Raw genomic sequence first — 19639 nt, 5'->3', positions numbered from 1 at the left:
GTCAATTGCATTCTTGATTATAATACAAGGAATCTAATTAAATTAGCAATTGGTTTGGGCCATCAATTCCATGATGATTAAAGTATATGAGCTATGTAATTATATTTCTAGGATAAAGTATTAGAATAAATAAATGCTATTTGAATAATGGTTAGAAGTGGTATACCATTATCACTGCGATATCCACTTTTGATTGCAGTATACGTACATGATTTCAGATAGGTATAGAGAATGGAATCATGATTCATGAGCCCTAGGGTCTAATGTCTGGAAGAGGTTGGAGGGATTTTACATGTTTTCCTCTGATACGTTTCAGTAACAAATAATTGCAGAAGCAAGATGTGCACATTAATGGGGCATTGTATTTTATGGATAAATCTTGAATATAGAGTACATGAATACTAAATTGTAAGGTTCAAAATACACCTGAAAACTTGCTCTGAGTAGATATTTATTTATTGCAATATATCTTGCACAACCTATTTTAAGTATTATGATGTTCATTCCTCAGAGGTAACAAAAAATTGCTGGGAACTTTTTCTATATATATAATTTTAAAATAAAAGAGGAAAAATAAGAGACTATCTCAGGAAAATAAATGTTTATTAGTTAATCTGGTTCAACAAAGCCAAATGTTCAGAGTAAATGCAAGTTGCAAGCCTGACTAGAATATCCATGAAGCAGATTTTGTACTTATTTGCATAAAGCCTTGCATATAATTGCCAGGCTTGAAGCCTCAAGTGGGATCCTGGTGAAAGTTTTCTTCTAGAAAGTGACTGCCAGCTGATTGGTAAGGTCTTGTGTAGTGCAGGACCTTTTGGATTTGCCTCTGCCTTTAGAGTTGCTTTGATAATATTTTGATGTACTGTACTCAGATTTACAGACATCAACTTAATCCTAACCCTATTTTAATTTCATTTTGATTAAAAAAGATACAAATCTGAGAAACAGTGAGCATTTAAAGCAAATCAGTAAAATAAAATGTTCATTAGCTTGCTTTTATACCCTTCTCTCCAGCCAATTCTTCTCTTAAAAAAAAAACAGGTGGAACTTTCCAAGGAACCATTAGCAGCTTATTCCACAAATCAGAAATTCCTTATGAGAAGTAATTCCTAAACTTGTATTTCACTTTCTATTTCATCCTTTTGAAAATAAAGGCACCTTTCAGCTAATTATTATCTGCACTAGTTCCTCTCAATCTTTTAGGTTGGATGTGTATTTAGTTAGAAGAGAGATAGCAGGGATTGACAAGGAGGTTAGAAAGGAAGGAGAGATTGATGGAAATATCCTTATTCCGTTCCAATTGCAGTGCATTTTATTACTCTCTTACGTTCTAGATCCTTTGCTGATACTGACTAGGGGTTCTGTTATTGCATTATCAGATATTCAGATGAGATGAACATGCAGGTTATCTGGGAAACAAGTTATCATAGCCAATTAGAGGGCACATGTTTGTTTGCTGAGCTCTGGAGAACCATTACATTCTACTGAAGTACTTCCTCCTTCACCTGAACTTTGTTGCAATATTTTCAATAGTTAAGCAGCAATTCAGTATTAAAATATTTAGTGAGATTATACAATAGAAGTGTAAGCAGAAGTTTCATGTGGGTTTTGAGCTTGCACACTAGGGAAATTTTAGTTTTGCTATCATCCAACTTAAACTTAGGGAGTGATTTTCATATTGTAACTGTCACCATATTAGGTAACAAGCAAGGTGAGAATACTTTCAAGACTTAAATACATATCAAATCTGCTTCCATAATCTTTTCATGAATGAAATATTTTGGTTTCTTTCTCAACTTTTCTTACATGCTTATACAAATGAGTTTGAATGAGACATGTAAGTCCGCTCTCTTAATATTGTTACATCGCAAATATATAATACTTTACTGGTGGTTTCAGTATTGGTATATTAACTTAATTAACTGGGTAAGAATAAGTATCGAACATAATCTATTAATCACAATAATCACAGTTTTACTGATTAACAGGAATGCAATGGTAGGCAATTACTTTCTCAGTTATTCACCAGAAAACTGCTCAAATCTCAGCTGCTGTTTTTTTTGTCCTTCTGATTCTGTGCAATTATCAGAAGTTGGTGGAATTCAATTTTACATGCAAGCTGACTAAAATTTAATGCCTGCCTGAATACGAAAGTGTTGAAATAGGGTGTAGAGTTGTTATTTTTTCTTGTATTTTCCGTGTAGTTTAGCTTTTCTATGCTTGTTTGTATTTTATATAAACACTTACATACAGTACAGTACATATAATTGTTCAGTGAATTTTACGGCAATTGTGCAGTTGCTTCTGTACTTTTTAGAAACTACTTAGTTTTCAGGAGCAAGTTTCATACCAATTGAATTTTTTTATATGTTAATTATTATTAATGGAATTTTGTTATCTCTAGTCTGAGTATGAGGTGACAATGACTGGTATTTCCTATTTTCTCCCTTTGTTCTCATCTTTCTTGTTTATTTTCCACTCTTGAAACACTTTGTTTATGGCCATAAACAATAAGTTTTATGCCTCACTTTTGACTTGTGAAGAATCTTTGCATCACAGAAGCACAATGAGCCAACAAAAGTTATGTTGCTTTTGATGCTGTGCAGTAGATTGGGCAGACCAATTGAATAACTACTTTGGTTCTGTCTTCACTAAGGAGGACATAAATAATCTTCCGGAAATAGTAGGGGACTGAGGGTCTAGTGAGATGGAGGAACTGAGGGAAATACATGTTAGTAGAGAAGTGGTGTTAGGTAAATTGAAGGGATTAAAGGCAGATAAATCTCCAGGGCCAGATGGTCTGCATTCCAGAGTGCTTAAGGAAGTGGCCCAAGAAATAGTGGATGCATTAGTGATAATTTTTCAAAGCTCTTTAGATTCTGGATTAGTTCCTGAGGATTGGAGGGTGGCTAATGGAACCCCGCTTTTTAAAAAAGGAGGGAGAGAGAAACTGGGGAATTATAGACTGGTAGCCTGACATCGGTGGTGGGGAAAATGCTAGAGTCAGATATCAAAGATGTGATAACAGCACATTTGGAAAGCGGTGAAATCATCGGACAAAGTCAGCATGGATTTGTGAAAGGAAAATCATGTCTGACGAATCTCATAGAATTTTTTGAGGATCTAACTAGTAGAGTGGATAGGGGAGAACCAGTGGATGTGGTATATTTGGATTTTCAAAAGGCTTTTGACAAGTTCCCACACAGGAGATTAGTGTGCAAACTTAAAGCACACAGTATTGGGGGTAAGGTATTGATGTGGATAGAGAATTGGTTGGCAGACAGGAAGCAAGGAGTGGGAATAAACGGGACCTTTTCGGAATGGCAGGCAGTGACTAGTGGAGTACCGCAAGGCTCAGTGCTGGGACCTCAGTTGTTTACAATATATATTAATGACTTAGACGAGGGAATTAAATGCAGCATCTCCAAGTTTGCGGATGACACGAAGATAGGCGGCAGTGTTAGCTGTGAGGAAAAATGCTAAGAGGATGCAGGGTGACTTGGATAGGTTAGGTGAGTGGGCAAATTCATGGCAGATGCAATTTAATGTGGATAAATGTGAGGTTATCCACTTTGGTGGCAAAAACAGGAAAACAGATTATTATCTGAATGGTGGCCGATTAGGGAAAGGGGAGGTGCAATGAGATCTGGGTGTCATTATACACCAGTCATTGAAAATGGGCATGCAGGTACAGCAGGCGGTGAAAAAGGCAAATGGTATGCTGGCATTCATAGCAAGAGGATTCGAGTACAGGAGCAGGGAGGTACTACGGCAGTTGTACAAGGCCTTGGTGAGACCACACCTAGAGTGTTGTGTGCAGTTTTGGTCCCCTAATCTGAGGAAAGACATTCTTGCCATAGAGGGAGTGCAAAGAAGATTCACCAGATTGATTCCTGGGATGGCAGGACTTTCATATGATGAAAGACTGGATTGACTAGGCTTGTACTCTCTGGAATTTAGAAGATTGAGGGGGGATCTGATTGAAACGTATAAAATTCTAAAGGGATTGGATGGACTAGATGCAGGAAGATTGTTCCCGATGTTGGGGAAGTCCAGAACGAAGGGTCACAGTTTGAGGATAAAGGGGAAGCCTTTTAGGACGGAGATGAGGAGAAACTTCTTCACACAGAGAGTGGTGAATCTGTGGAATTCTCTGCCACAGGAAACAGTTGAGGCCAGTTCATTGGCTATATTTAAGAGGGAGTTAGATATGGCCCTTGTGGCTAAAGGGATCGGGGATATGGATAGAAGGCAGCTACAGGGTTCTGAGTTGGATGATCAGCCATGATCGTACTGAACGGCATTGCAGGCTCGAAGGGCCGAATGGCCTACTCCTGCACCTATTTTCTAAGTTTTCTATGTTTTTCTATCTGAATCTGCCAGAAAGCCCAAACTGAGGACTTCCATTTTATGTGGTAAGAATACTTCTTCAAGAATCACAGTGAAAATCAAGCCCATCTAACCATTCGAGTCCAGAACAGCCTATCCCCTATCCATCGCTGGACTAGCCAGTATTTTACAACTGCTTTCCATTCACCCCCTATCAACCTGGAAGAGGTGGGAAATGTTCTGGCAACATGTTAACAAAGCTCAGGGATGACACTTGAAGCCTATGTGAAGGTAAAGTCGATCCCAGACTATTTGGCACATTACCTATTTTGAATGAGCTGCTTTTATAATTTTAGGTAATCATTTAATATTTTATCTGAAACTTACATTTTATGTGAATTTTCTTCTGACATTGTCAACTATATAACCCTGCAGCATGAACAGTTAGTTGAAGTACTGGAAAAAGAAAAGTGTGCCCTACAAGACAAGATAAAAGAAGCTTTGGAGGAACAAACAAAACGGCATAAGGTGAAATTATGGTTTTCTTAAAAAATAACCTTCAATTTTGCTCTTGCGTAAAAATAAAAACCTGAACATTTTGCTTAATTATTTACAGGAGCTACTTGAAAAGTGTGTGGTTGAAGAAAGGTTACGAAGCACAGAGGCAATGGAGAAAGTTGTACAGGTATCTTAATCAGTTTTGCTAATCAAAAGTTTTTTTTAAGGATTAACTTTATTTGTCTTTAATACTCTCTTTAAAGGAGAGATGCACTTCCTTGTAGATCCCTTTTCATCTTTCCTTCAACTGTCAAAGTAAATTTATTATCAAAGTATGTACAGTGGTATGCAAAAGTTTGGGCACCCCTGGTCAAAATTTCCGTTACTGTAAATAGCTAAGTGAGTAAAAGATGGCCTGATTTCCAAAAGCCATAAAGTTAAAGATGATACATTTCTTTAATATTTTAAGCAAGATGACTTTTTTATTTCCATCTTTTACAGTTTCAAAATAACAAAAAAAGAAAAGTGCCTGAAGCAAAAGTTTGGGCACCCTGCATTTGTCAGTACTTAGTAACAACCCCTTCGGCAAGTATCACAGCTTGTAAACGCTTTCTGTAGCCAGCTAAGAGTCTTTCAATTCTTGTTTGGGATTTTCGCCCATTCTTCATTGCAAAAGGCTTCTAGTTCTGTGAGGTTCTTGGGCCATCTTGCATGCACTGCTCTTTTGAGGTCTATCTACGGAATTTCGATGATGTTTAGGTCGGGGGACTGTGAGGGCCATGGCAAAACCTTCAGCTTGCGCCTCTTGAGGTAGTCCATTTGGATTTTGAGGTGTGTTTAGGATCATTATCCTGTCGTAGAAGCCATCCTCTTTTCATCTTCAGCTTTTTTACAGACGGTGTGATGTTTGCTTCCAGAATTTGCTGGTATTTAATTGAATTCGTTCTTCCCTCTACCAGTGAAATGTTCCCCATGCCACTGGCTGCAACACAAGCTCAAAGCATGATCGACCCACCCCTGTGCTTAACAGTTGGAGAGGTGTTCTTTTCATGAAATTCTGCACCCTTTTTTCTCCAACTATACCTTTGCTCATTGCGGCCAGAATGTTCTATTTTAACTTCATCAGTCCTCAGGAGTTGTTTCCAAAATGCATCAGGCTTGTTCAGATGTTCCTTTGCAAACTTCCAATGCTGAATTTTGTGGTGAGGACGCAGGAAAGGTTTTCTTCTGGTGACTCTTCCATGCCCATGAAGGCCATATTTGTGCAAGTGTCACTGCACAGTAGAACAGTGCACCACCACTCCAGAGTCTGCTTAATCTTCCTGAAGGTCTTTTGCAGTCAAACAGGGGTTTCGATTTGCCTTTCTAGCCATCCTGCGAGCAGTTCTCTCGGAAAGTTTTCTTGGTCTTCCAGACCTCAACTTGACCTCCACCATTCCTGTTAACTGTCATTTCTTAATTACATTACGATGAGGAAATGACTACCTGAAAATGCTTTGCTATCTTCTTATAGCCTTTTCCTGCTTTATGGGCATCATTTATTTTAATTTTCAGAGTGCTAAGCAGCTGCTTAGAGGAGCCCATGGCTGCTGATTTTTGGGACAAGGTTTGAGGAGTCAGGGTATTTATAAAGCTTTGAAATTTGCATCACCTGGCCTTTCCTAATGATGACTGTAAACAAGCCATAGCCCAACAAGCTAATTAAGGTCTGAGACCTTGGTAAAAGTTATCTGAGAGCTCAAATCTCTTGGGGTGCCCAAACTTTTGCATGGTGCTCCTTTCCTTTTTTTCCACTCTAAAATTGTACAAAACAAAAATAATACACTAATCTTGCTTAAAATGTTGAAAAGAGTGTTTCGTCCTTAACTTTATGACTTTTGGAGATCAGTTTATCTTTTTTTTAGATTATGAGAACACTCAGTCCTCTTTTATTGTCATTTAGAAATGCATACATGCATTAGGAAATGATACAATGTTTCTCCGGAGTGATATCACAGAAAACAGGACAGACCAAAGACTAACACTGACAGAACCACATAATTATAACATCTTGTTACAGCAGTGCAAAGCAATACCATAATTTGATAAAGATCAGACGATAGGCACAGTAAAAAAAAAGTCTCAAAGTCCCGAGTCGATCGACTCCCGAGTCCCCGATAGCAGGCGGCAAAAGGGAGAAACTCCCTGCCATAAACCTCCAGGCACCGTCAACTTGCTGATACCTTGGAAGCAGCCGACCCCAGCTGACACTGAATCCATCTGTCCGAAAACTTCGAGCTTCCGACCAGCCTCTCCGATACAGCTTCCCGAGCGCCATCCTCTGCCGAGCACCTTCAACCTCTCCCCGGCCGCTGAAACACGCAAAGCCGAGGATTTCAGGGCCTTCAGCTCCGGAGATTCCGGTTACCACACAGTAGCAGCAGCAGCGAAGCGGGCATTTCAGAAGTTTTCCAGATGTTCCTCCGTGCTCTCACATCTGTCTCCATCAAATCAGAATTGTGCACGGTCCCCTACTTGACAGATAACAGACATCATCACCGAAGTGGCCGCGCGCGCTGCCATCGCGCTGCCATCTTCTCCCCCCTCCTCTACTCACTTATCTATTCACAGTAACAGAAATTTTGACCAGGGTGCCCAAATTTCTGCATGCCACTGTATATGTTACCATATACTACCTTGAGATTCATTTTCTTGCAGATATTTACCTGAACATAAAGGATTATAATAGAATTTATGAAAAACTATACATAAACAAAGACTGACAAGCAACCAATGTGCAAAAGAAGATAAATTGTGCAAAGAAAAAACATAAATAATACTGAAAACATGAGATAAAGAGTACTTGAAAGTATGTCTACAGGTTGTGGAATCAGTTTGGAGTCGGAGTTTATACATTGCAATATTGCATTAATCTGTTGTAAACACAATTGTAAAATTTCCCAGAACAGATCCTTCCTAGGTTATTGCAGTGTTTTTTCATAAACTGTTTGTAACACGAGCAGTTTGCAAGTCAGAAAATGCTGTTGTGAAGTGTTCCAACTTGGCCAATGATGCCTAAAGCTCCTTAACAGTCAGCAAATCAAAGCATTTATATGTATGAGCTATGCATAAATTGGGCACTTGTAAACTGGAGAGGACATGCCCTGACTGTCATAACGTTGCAAAAATAATAGTATTTTAAATTTGTACTTCATTTTTTATAACCATTATAATTAATGCAATTAAACAAAGTTTGTTCTTAGTTAACAAGGTTTTTGATTTTGATTTTAAATTGGAAAAAAACAAACCTGGTTTTTGTATTTTCAGGATAATATGAAAATAATTAGGAATGAATAATAAGGTTTGTTTCATAGTGAGCAGTATTTGGGTAACAGCACAGTGCACAAGAACAAGTTTGATCTGCCTTCTGCCTGTGCTATCTTATTTGATTCCTGATCCACATGAGTTGATTAAAAAAACTTACTGAATTCTACAAGACTTGCAGATAAAATATCCAATGAAAGGAGGTTGAGATGGTGTAGTGAAATATCACTTTGAGTTCCTGTATGAATGGTCTAACAGTAGTTGCTTGTAGATAATTACTGATGTGTCTGCATCTCATTTCAATTGTGGACTTCTATTTAGTAGCTTATCAATTTGTTCTTTTAGGCGAAAAGGATAATTTTATGTGGTCAAGTCTAAGATCTCTTGCCTTGGCCCAAATCACCAGAATTATAGTAGTTTGGGAAAGGCTCAACTCTTTCACTATATCTCTTCTTAGATGTATCTGCTGTAGTTACAAAACTATGTTAGAAGCATAGTGTTCAGTGTATGGTAAAATAATGGAGGGTAGTTAATGTATTGTGCCTTTAGGTTGACATCATTACCTGTAAAAGCTCACCAGTCATTTACTTATACATTAGAACAATGTATATTATGTATAAGATGGTGATTAATCAGGAAAAATGCTAACTTATTCAGTGCTATGGTATTGTTGTCATCTGTTTTCTGTAGTCCTTTGAAGATTTATTCTTCCCTTGAAATTGTAGACCATCTGTGGTTGCCAATGGCAGCCATTTTCTGAACATTGCCACTGTAACAATATTGTAACAAGAAAAATTTGCATTATTGGCAAGGATTGTTATAATAACAGGGATAACAATATTTCTGAAGCATCTGCTTCCAGCTTTGTAATCCAATTCCTGTTGAAGTTGGCAGACTTGATCATTTTTCAACACACAACATTTGTTAGTTTCTCTGATCTTTTATTTTGTATATGGCCGTGGATTTTTATGTGGTATTATATTTGGTTTAAATATCTTTTGATTTTTTTTCTTAAAATCCCGTTTGAACAATGGTCTGTTAACACAGGCAGAAAAGGAAATCATTACAGAGGCTGTTTTGAAAGCTGTGCAAGTGGAGAGGGAAAAGATGGAAAAGGTCCAGATGGAGAAAAGAGAACTCTGGGAAATTGAGCGTGGCAAGGACCAAGAAAAATTTGAGCAGGCTATCCAGGAGGCATTGCAAGAGGAGAGGAACAAAAGCCAGGTGAAGTATGAATTATGCAAATTTACGATTTTTCAAATCTGGATCTGCTTCTGCATTATTTGTTCACGGATCTTTTTCTGGTTGGTTAGATGTAATGAATGGTGTGCCACAGGGGTCAGTGCTGGGGCATTTACTTGTTACAGTTTATGTAAAAGACTTGGATGAAAACACTGAGGATATAGTTGCTAAATTGCTGGTGACACTGGGTTGGGAAGTAATTTGTAAAGGTGACATGGGAAGGGATGCAAAGGAGTTTAGAAATTTCAGGTAAGTGGGCAAATATTTGGAAATAGTGTGGGAAAATGTGAAATTGTCCATCTGGCAGAAAGAATAACAAGAAACATCTAATCTGAATGTTGAGAGATTGGAGCTCTGTGTTGCAGAGCAATCATTGTGTTCCAGTGTGTGACTGGCAAAAGGATGAAAATTTTAAAAATATGCAGATGCTGGCAATCCAAAATAAAAACAAAATTATCTGCAGAAGTACTGCCACACTTGGCTCAGAGTGTCAGAAGATAAGTACAGCCTTGAAGTCCAACTGAGCCTTTCTTCAGGTGAATCCCATCATTGCAACACTATTTAAACACATCGCCATGGACATTGTGGCTCCCCTGGAGAAGAGCAGTAGTGGGTTCAAGTACATCCTTGTGGTCTGTGATTATGTCACCAGATTTCCTGAAGCATTTCCATTTCCCTCCGTAACTACTCTCAAGATAATCTCTGCTCTCATTCAGTTGTTTTCCAGAGTGGGCTTTCTGGAGGAGACACTTACTGACCAAGGCACCTATTTCACATTCTGACTGATGTCCACATCATACCGACAGTTTGGCATCAGTGTCATCTTCACCAGTTCCTACCATTCCCAGACTAATGGACTTGTAGAAAGGTTTAATCAAACCCTGAAGTCCATGTTGAGTAAGTTTGTTTCTGACATTGGGAGGGACTGGGACAAATGGCTTCTATTTTTCCTCTTTGTTTATTGGGAGGTTCCTCAGGCCGCCACTGGGTTTTCACCTTTTGACCTCCTCTATGGATGGACTGTCTGAGCTCCTTTGAATCTGCTTTGCAGCAACTGGGAGGAGAAGTGCCAAGATAAAGCAGGAGAAAGCATTGTCTCATACATTCTACAGATGCGGGATTGTCTTGACCAGTATAGTGAGGAAGCCTACCAGAACACGATAAAGGCACAGAAAAAACAAAAGCTCTGGTATGATGCCAAAGCTTGGTGAATGGAGTTCTGGCCAGGTTAAAAGGTCCTGCTTCTTTTACCTACCTCCAGCAATGAGTTGCTGGCCAAATGGCAAGGTCCTTATGAGGTTTTGAGGAAGATAGGTCCTGTGACCTATGAAGTATTCCATCCAGAGAAGGGCAAATGGCCCCAGATATACCATGTTAACCCCTTGAAAGAATGGAAAGAGAGGGAGGAGGCTAAGGGTGGAAACAGAGGAGGACAATAATCAAGATCTCGGGCACTGGGAAACATCAACCCAAGCTCATCTCGACCACTTTGAACCTCACCAAAAGACAGCCCTAAAAGGTCTCTTCTCACAGCATTCTACTTTGTTTAAACTACAACTTGGGCATACCAACTTGATCAAGCACCCCATCCGTGTAAAAGATAACCAACCTATTCATCAGAGACCATACAGAATGCCTAAACATCTTGTCAGTGCCTTGAAGATGGAGATGAGGACTATGTTGGAACTGGATAACATTGAGCTATCAAATAGTGAATGGTGCAGACCAGTAGTTAATGTTCCTAAACCTGATGGTTCCAGGAGGGTCTATATCTACTTCAGAAAGATCAATGCCATCTCCAAGTTTGATGCTTATCCAATGCCACAGATAGATGAGCCAGTGGAGATGTTGGGTCATCACACTGGATTTATGTAAAGGTAATTAGCAAATTCTGCGGGATGAATGCCCAAAGAATACACTGCTTTCCAGACCCCACTTAGCCTATTTTATTTCACAGTCATGTCGTTTGGCTTGTATGGAGCTCCATCGATGCTTCAGCACTTTCATGGACTGCTTTGATGGGGGTGTGAAGAGTTCAGCATGGCTTACCTCAGTGACATGGTACTTTTCAGCATGAATTGGGAAGACCATCTCTGGCATGTCAACCAGGTCCTGGGACAGCTAGCCTCAGCAGGTCTTCAAGTCAAGTCACTTTTTATTGTCATTTCGACCATAACTGCTGGTACAGTACACAGTAAAAATGAGACAACGTTTTTCAGGACCATGGTGCTACATGAACGACACAAAAACTACACTGAACTACGTAAAACAACACAAAACTACACTAGACTACAGACCTACCCAGGACTGCATAAAGTGCACAAAACAGGGCAGGCATTACAATAAATAATAAACAAGACAATAGGCACAGTAGAGGGCAGTAGGTTGGTGTCAGTCCAGGCTCTGGGTATTGAGGAGTCTGATGGATTAGGGGAAGAAACTGTTACATAGTCTGGTCGCGAGAGCCCAAATACTTCGGTGCCTTTTGTCAGATGCAGGAGGGAGAGGAGTTTGTATGAGGGGTGCGTGGGGTCCTTCATAATGCTGTTTGCTTTACAGATGCAGAGTGTGGTGTAACTGTCTGTAATGGTGGGAAGAGAGACCCCGATGATCTTCTCAGCTGACCTCACCATCCGCTGCAGGGTCTTGCGATCCGAGATGGTGCAATTTCCAAACCAGGCAGTGATGCAGCTGCTCAGGATGCTCTCAATACAACCTCTGTAGAATGTGGTGCGGATGGGGGGGTGGGAGAGGGACTTTTCTCAGCTTTCGCAGAAAGTAGAGACGCTGCTGGGCTTTCTTTGCTATGGAGCTGGTGTTGAGGGACCAGGTGAGATTCTCCGCCAGGTCTTGCACTCAACCTACAGAAATGCAAGTGGGCAAAGAAAGAGACCCGGTACTTGGCATATTAGCTTGGGAATGGGTTGATATGCCCTCAATTGGACAAGGTAAAAGCAATTCAGAACAGCTCCCCACCCTCCAACAAAGAAACAAGACAGGTCTTTGCTTGGACTGGTTGGATGGCATCAACATTTCATACCACGGTTTGCTGAAGTGGCAACTCCTCTGAGCAATTTGACCTCAAAGTCTGCAAGGAATCCTATATACTGGACAGAGGGGTGTGAACGGACTTTTGTAAGTTTAAAGGGGGAGTATTAGACTCATTCGTCCTGATTTCAACAAGCCCATCCTGGTGCAAGTGGAATAGGGATAGGTGCTGTCTTGGCCCAAGGAGAAGGTGGCAACGAGAGGCCTGTATTATATCTGAGTAGAAAGCTGCTACCCCAGGAAACTCTGTATTCGACTGTTGAGGAAGAGGCTCTGGCTATCAAGTGGGCCCGAGACAGTCTACGCTATTACCTCCTTGGCCAGGAGTTTGTTTTGGAGACAGACCACCATGCCTTGACATGGGTCCACATCATGAAGGATCAAAATGCTTACATTACCAGATGGTATCCAGCCCTGCAACCTTTCCACTTCACAATCCGTCACAGAGCGGGCAGCCAAAATGTCACTGCAGATTATCTCTCCCATTTATCCAACTTGGGTAAACTAGGAGGGTAATGTTACAGAGCAGGTCAGCCACAAGTAATTTCTTCCTCCTGCAGTCCCAGAAGCCCTGCAGTTCTCATTATCCCTGTCTGGCACTGCTGACGTTATGCTTATCAGGTGCACGTGCTAGGCTAATGCGCAATCTGGACACTTTTGTTTGTACTTGCATGCACTAGAACAGTGGCATTCTTTGAAACGTCCAGTTTGTTTTTGACTGATGGGTGGGGTGTCTTAAAAAAAAAAGGTGCCTGTTTGTTGTGGCACATGCTGTATGCTGGCTCAGTGGAAGAGAGGGAAGAGTGCTGGCTCCTGGAAAATGGTTAGTTGTTTGACTTTGTTACACAATGTCATTGTGATCGTATAGTGATGAATGTATTGTTGAACATTTGTGATTTTAAGAAAGGATGTGGAATCCTGTGTTTTGGTTTTTGTGTAATTGTGGCAGACCTGCTCCGTCACATGATGTAAACACCCAGCAGGTCAACTGGTGTCAGTGGAAAGAAATGGTTAAGGTGTCAGGCTGAATGCTGGGAAAGGCGGAAAATTTTGTTTTATGCTGCAGCTTGGCTGGAGAAGAGATGAAAAGTATAAAGGGAATGTTTCTGATCACATGAGAGAGTGATTCCAGTGTTTGTGGAATCCTCTGTTTAATTAGAGGATAGAAAGAAGAATATAGGGAGCTAGGAAGGGAGTTGAGAAAAAGGACCACAAAGGTAGTAATCTCGGGATTACTGCCTGTGCCACGCGACAGTGAGAGTAGGAATGCGATGAGGTGGAGGATAAATGCGTGGCTGAGGGATTGGAGCAGGGGGCAGGGATTCAAGTTTTTGGATCATTGGGACCTCTTTTGGCGCAGGTGTGACCTGTACAAAAAGGACGGGTTACACTTAAATCCTAGGGGGACCAATATCCTGGCAGGGAGATTAGCGGGGGCTACTGAGGTGACTTTAAACTAGAATGGTTGGGGGGTGGGAATCAAATTAAAGCGGCTAGGTGTGAGGAGGTTAGTTCACAACAGAGGGATGGGAACCAGTGCAGAGAGACAGAGGGGTGTAAAGTGAGCGTAGAAGCAAAAAGTACAAAGGGGAAAAGTAAAAGTGGCAGGCTGACAAATCCAGGGCAAGCATTAAAAAGGGCTAAGAGAGTTGTAAAAGAGCGCCTGAAGGCTGTATGTGTCAATGCAAGGAGCATTCGTAATAAGGTGGATGAATTGAAAGTGCAGATTGTTATTAATGATTATGATATAGTTGGGATCACAGAGACATGGCTCCAGGGTGACCAGGGATGGGAGCTCAACGTTCAGGGATATTCAATATTCAGGAGGGATAGACATGAAGGAAGGGGAGGTGGGGTGGCATTGCTGGTTAAAAAAGAGATTAACGCAATAGAAAGGAAGGACATAAGCCGGGAAGATGTGGAATCGATATGGGTAGAGCTGCGTAACACTAAGGGGCAGAAGACGCTGGTGGGAGTTGTGTACAGGCCACCTAACAGTAGCAGTGAGGTCGGAGATGGTATTAAACAGGAAATTAGAAATGTGTGCAATAAAGGAACAGCAGTTATAATGGGTGACTTCAATCTACATGTAGACTGGGTGAACCAAATTGGTAAAGGTGCTGAGGAAGAGGATTTCTTGGAATGTATGCGGGATGGTTTTTTGAACCAACATGTCGAGGAACCGACTAGAGAGCAGGCTATTCTGGACTGGGTTTTGAGCAATGAGGAAGGGTTAATTAGCGATCTTGTCGTGAGAGGCCCCTTGGGTAAGAGTGACCATAACATGGTGGAATTCTTCATTAACATGGAGAGTGACGTAGTTAATTCAGAAACAAAGGTTCTGAACTTAAAGAGGGGTAACTTTGAAGGTATGAGACGTGAATTAGCTAAGATAGACTGGCAAATGACACTTCAAGGATTGACGGTGGATATGCAATGGCAAGCATTTAAAGGTTGCATGGATGAACTACAACAATTGTTCATCCCAGTTTGGCAAAAGAATAAATCAAGGAAGGTAGTGCACCCGTGGCTGACAAGAGAAATTAGGGATAGTATCAATTCCAAAGAAGTAGCATACAAATTAGCCAGAGAAAGTGGCTCACCTGAGGACTGGGAGAAATTCAGAGTTCAGCAGAGGAGGACAAAGGGCTTAATTAGGAAGGGGAAAAAAGATTATGAGAGAAAACTGGCAGAGAACATAAAAACGGACTGTAAAAGCTTTTATAGATATGTAAAAAGGAAAAGACTGATAAAGACAAATGTAGGTCCAGTGCAAACAGAAACAGGTGAATTGATTATGGGGAGCAAGGACATGGCAGACCAATTGAATAATTACTTTGGTTCTGTCTTCACTAAGGAGGACATAAATAATCTTCCAGAAATAGTAAGGGACAGAGGGTCCAGTGAGATGGAGGAACTGAGCGAAATACATGTTAGTAGGGAAGTGGTGTTAGGTAAATTGAAGGGATTGAAGGCAGATAAATCCCCAGGGCCAGATGGTCTGCATCCCAGAGTGCTTAAGGAAGTGGCCCAAGAAATAGTGGATGCATTAGTGATAATTTTTCAAAACTCGTTAGATTCTGGACTAGTTCCTGAGGATTGGAGGGTGGCTAATGTAACCCCACTTTTTAAAAAAGGAGGGAGAGAGAAACCGGGGAATTATAGACCGGTTAGCCTAACGTCGGTGGTGGGGAAACTGCTGGAGTCAGTTATCAAGGATGTGATAACAGCACATTTGGAAAGCGGTGAAATGATCGGACAAAGTCAGCATGGATTTGTGAAAGGAAAATCATGTCTGACGAATCTCATAGAATTTTTTGAGGATGTAACTAGTAGAGTGGATAGGGGAGAACCAGTGGATGTGGTATATTTGGATTTTCAAAAGGCTTTTGACAAGGTCCCACACAGGAGATTAGTGTGCAAACTTAAAGCACACGGTATTGGGGGTAAGGTATTGGTGTGGGTGGAGAATTGGTTAGCAGACAGGAAGCAAAGAGTGGGAATAAACGGGACCTTTTCAGAATGGCAGGAGGTGACTAGTGGGGTACCGCAAGGCTCAGTGCTGGGACCCCAGTTGTTTACAATATATATTAATGACTTGGATGAGGGAATTAAATGCAGCATCTCCAAGTTTGCGGATGACACGAAGCTGGGTGGCAGTGTTAGCAGTGAGGAGGATGCTAAGAGGATGCAGGGTGACTTGGATAGGTTGGGTGAGTGGGCAAACTCATGGCAGATGCAATTTAATGTGGATAAATGTGAAGTTATCCACTTTGGTGGCAAAAATAGGAAAACAGATTATTATCTGAATGGTGGCCGATTAGGAAAAGGGGAGGTGCAACGAGACCTGGGTGTCATTATACACCAGTCATTGAAAGTGGGCATGCAGGTACAGCAGGCGGTGAAAAAGGCGAATGGTATGCTGGCATTTATAGCGAGAGGATTCGAGTACAGGAGCAGGGAGGTACTACTGCAGTTGTACAAGGCCTTGGTGAGACCACACCTGGAGTATTGTGTGCAGTTTTGGTCCCCTAATCTGAGGAAAGACATCTTTGCCATAGAGGGAGTACAAAGAAGGTTCACCAGATTGATTCCTGGGATGGCAGGTCTTTCATATGAAGAAAGACTGGATGAACTGGGCTTGTACTCGTTGGAATTTAGAAGATTGAGGGGGGATCTGATTGAAACGTATAAGATCCTAAAGGGATTGGACAGGCTAGATGCGGGAAGATTGTTCCCGATGTTGGGGAGGTCTAGAACGAGGGGTCACAGTTTGAGGATAGAGGGGAAGCCTTTTAGGACCGAGGTTAGGAAAAACTTCTTCACACAGAGAGTGGTGAATCTGTGGAATTCTCTGCCACAGCAAACTGTTGAGGCCAGTTCATTAGCTATGTTTAAAAGGAAGTTAGATATGGCCCTTGTGGCTACAGGGGTCAGGGGGTATGGAGGGAAGGCTGGGTTCTGAGTTGGATGATCAGCCATGATCATAATAAATGGCGGTGCAGGCTCGAAGGGCCGAATGGCCTACTCCTGCACGTATTTTCTATGTTTCTATGTTTCTATTAGAGAGGTGGTCAGAGAGAAAGAGGAGGAAAATAAACACTCAGTGGTCACTTTATTATGTACACCTGTCCATCTCATTAATGCAAGTATCTACTCAGCCAATCACCTGGCAGCAAGTCAATCCATCAAAGTATGTAGACATGGTCCAGAGGTTCAGTTGTTGTTCAGACCAAACATCAGAATGGGGAAAGAAATGTGATCTAAGTGAGCAACACACACAAAATGCTGGAGGAACTCAGCAGGCAAGGCAGCATCTGTGGAATAAAAGTACAGTCGATGTTTCGGGCTTCCAGCATCTGCAGATTTTCTCTTGTTTGTGGTGATCTTAGTGACATTGACTGGAATGATTGTTGGTGTAAAAGAGGGTGTGGCTTGAGTATCTCAGGAACTGCTGATCTCCTAGGATTTTCTGGCACAACAGTCTCTAAGAGTTTACAGAGAATGGTGCCAAAAACATTCAGTGAACAGCAGTTCTGTGGACAAAAATGTCTTGTTAATGAGAGAGGTCAGAGGAGATTGGCCAGACTGGTTAAAGCTGCATGAAGGTGAAAGTAACTCAGATAACCATGTGTTTCAACAGTGGTATGCAGAAGAACATCTCTAAACACACATTATATTGAACCTTGAAGTGCGTGGGCTACAGCAGCAGAAGACCGTGAGCACACACTCAGTGGCCTCTTTTTTAGGTACAGAAGGTATCTCATAAAGTAGCCACTGAATGTAAACGGCAAATCAGAGTTAACAGAGTTAGTATTTCAGATGCAAAAGGGCGGGTATGCTTAGACCAGTGGTTGGAGCACATTTAAAATATTATGCAAGAGTATTTCTTCTCTCATTTACTGAAGATATTAAAGTACTGGGAACAGTTCAAGGAAGATTTAAAGACTTGTTATCCGGAGTGATTGAATTGCCTTGTGACAAATGGCTAGACAGGGTATGCTTATATTTGTTGGAATTATAAGCATGAAAAGGGAATTGATTGAAATAGTTCTCGACCCATCAGAATCTTACTAAATAGATGTGCAGAGAATGTTTCCTCTTGTGGGAAAGTCTTGCATAAAGATTGTAACATGGAATTCCATGATTTGATTCTTCAAAGAGACATCTTTGAAGTGGTGTGAGTACTGCAATAATTATCTGCTTCATGAAAATAAAGCTATGTGTGTCAGTCAGTCACAGATATATCCAAGCTGGCTGATTCGTATCAAAACGTTACCATAATATTCATCTCTCTTTCAGCTTTTGGTTGAACAATTGTTCTCTCTATTCAGACATTTTTCTACATTACCAACATCTTATTTTTGTTTTTCTATATAATATCTTCCTACTTATTCATTTTGAGTCACAGCATTCTCAGCCCAAATGTTCCATCTGTTACACCAATCCTGAAATCCCACATAGCACAAGTTGCTAATTTTGGCCCATTAATTCCTTGTTGGTCATTCATAAAGCAGGGATTTATCATTGAAGGTGTAGATATTCAAAACAGACAAAATTGGTTGTAGCTCTGCTTCTCCAAACCTGTTTAGCATATGTCAGAGCATACATATAGGCTAGGGAGCACATAGATAGAACTTAAGTTTTTCCAATTCTGACACATACTTAAAATACTAATACTTCCTGTAGATGTTAACATATGAGGAACGTTTGTCCGCTCTTGGGCTGTATTCCTTGGAGTTTAGAAGAATGAGAGGGGACCTCATAGAAACATTTTGAATGTTGAAAGGCATGGACAGAGTGGATGTGGTAAAGTTGTTTCCCATGATGGGCAAGTCTAGTACTAGAGGGCATGACTTAAGGATTGAGGGGCACCCATTCGGAACAGAGATGTGAAGAAATTTTTTTAGCCAGAGGGTGGTGAATCTATGGAATTTGTTGCCACGGGCGACAGTGGAGGCCAAGTCATTGGGTGTATTTAAGGCAGAGATTGATAGATACCTGAGTAGCCAGGGTATCAAGAGTTATGGTGAGAAGCCGGGGGAGTGGGACTAAAAGGGAGAATGGATCAGCTCATGATAAAATGGCGGAGCAGACTCAATGGGCTGAATGGCCGACTTCTGCTCCTTTGTCTTATGGTCTTATGTACGCTGAAACTCGACTGGTATTTTGAACTGCTGATAGAACTCCATCCTAGTAATAAAAGTATTAGCAATTGTGGTGATTTATCTGACTTATTAAAGACCAGATAAAGCTTTAATCTCATCACTGCTGACCATTCCCATTTGATCTTGTGATGAATTTGTCAATGGCATGATGTGGCTGGACAAGACTGGAAGAGTGACAACACAGGGAGAACAGTACTGATAAACAAAAGGCTTCTGCAATTATATGAAAAAAAATGAAGGTTTTCTTGAAGAAGTAAAATTGAGATAAAGCCTGAACTAGTCTAAAGCTATAAGTAGCAATTTTGATTCACTTGGATTTCATAATGAACAAAGGTTGGGGATGATGCATATTATTTTTAACAATCTGATTTTGCTAGCCACTATTTTAAAAATCAAAACTAACCAATGAATTCAAGCAGAAATTATAACTCTTGGGAGCAAAGCAAAATCAGGTACTCACATAGTTGTGAGATAGCATTGCTTTGTCTTAGCTACTGTTATGATAGCTTATTCAATGAGTACTTGCAAGGGGTCAGGGAATTTAATAA

The 19639-nt window shown here is 40.8% G+C and overlaps 1 protein-coding gene across 3 annotated transcripts in view; it reads left to right on the top strand.

The window, feature by feature from the left end:
- The window catches only part of LOC134351576 (coiled-coil domain-containing protein 91-like), a 208120-nt gene that overhangs the window by 136086 nt on the left and 52395 nt on the right, over positions 1 to 19639 (top strand). For all 3 annotated transcript variants that reach the window (XM_063057916.1, XM_063057915.1, XM_063057917.1), the window contains exons 9-11: positions 4768 to 4860; positions 4949 to 5017; positions 9181 to 9357. In XM_063057916.1, coding sequence (XP_062913986.1) covers positions 4768 to 4860; positions 4949 to 5017; positions 9181 to 9357 — 339 coding nt within the window. The remainder of the gene's footprint in view (positions 1 to 4767; positions 4861 to 4948; positions 5018 to 9180; positions 9358 to 19639) is intronic.

This window comes from Mobula hypostoma, chromosome 9, assembly GCF_963921235.1.
Source record: "Mobula hypostoma chromosome 9, sMobHyp1.1, whole genome shotgun sequence".
Taxonomy (NCBI): domain Eukaryota; kingdom Metazoa; phylum Chordata; class Chondrichthyes; order Myliobatiformes; family Myliobatidae; genus Mobula; species Mobula hypostoma.
This window is presented reverse-complemented; position numbering and strand designations above follow the sequence as displayed.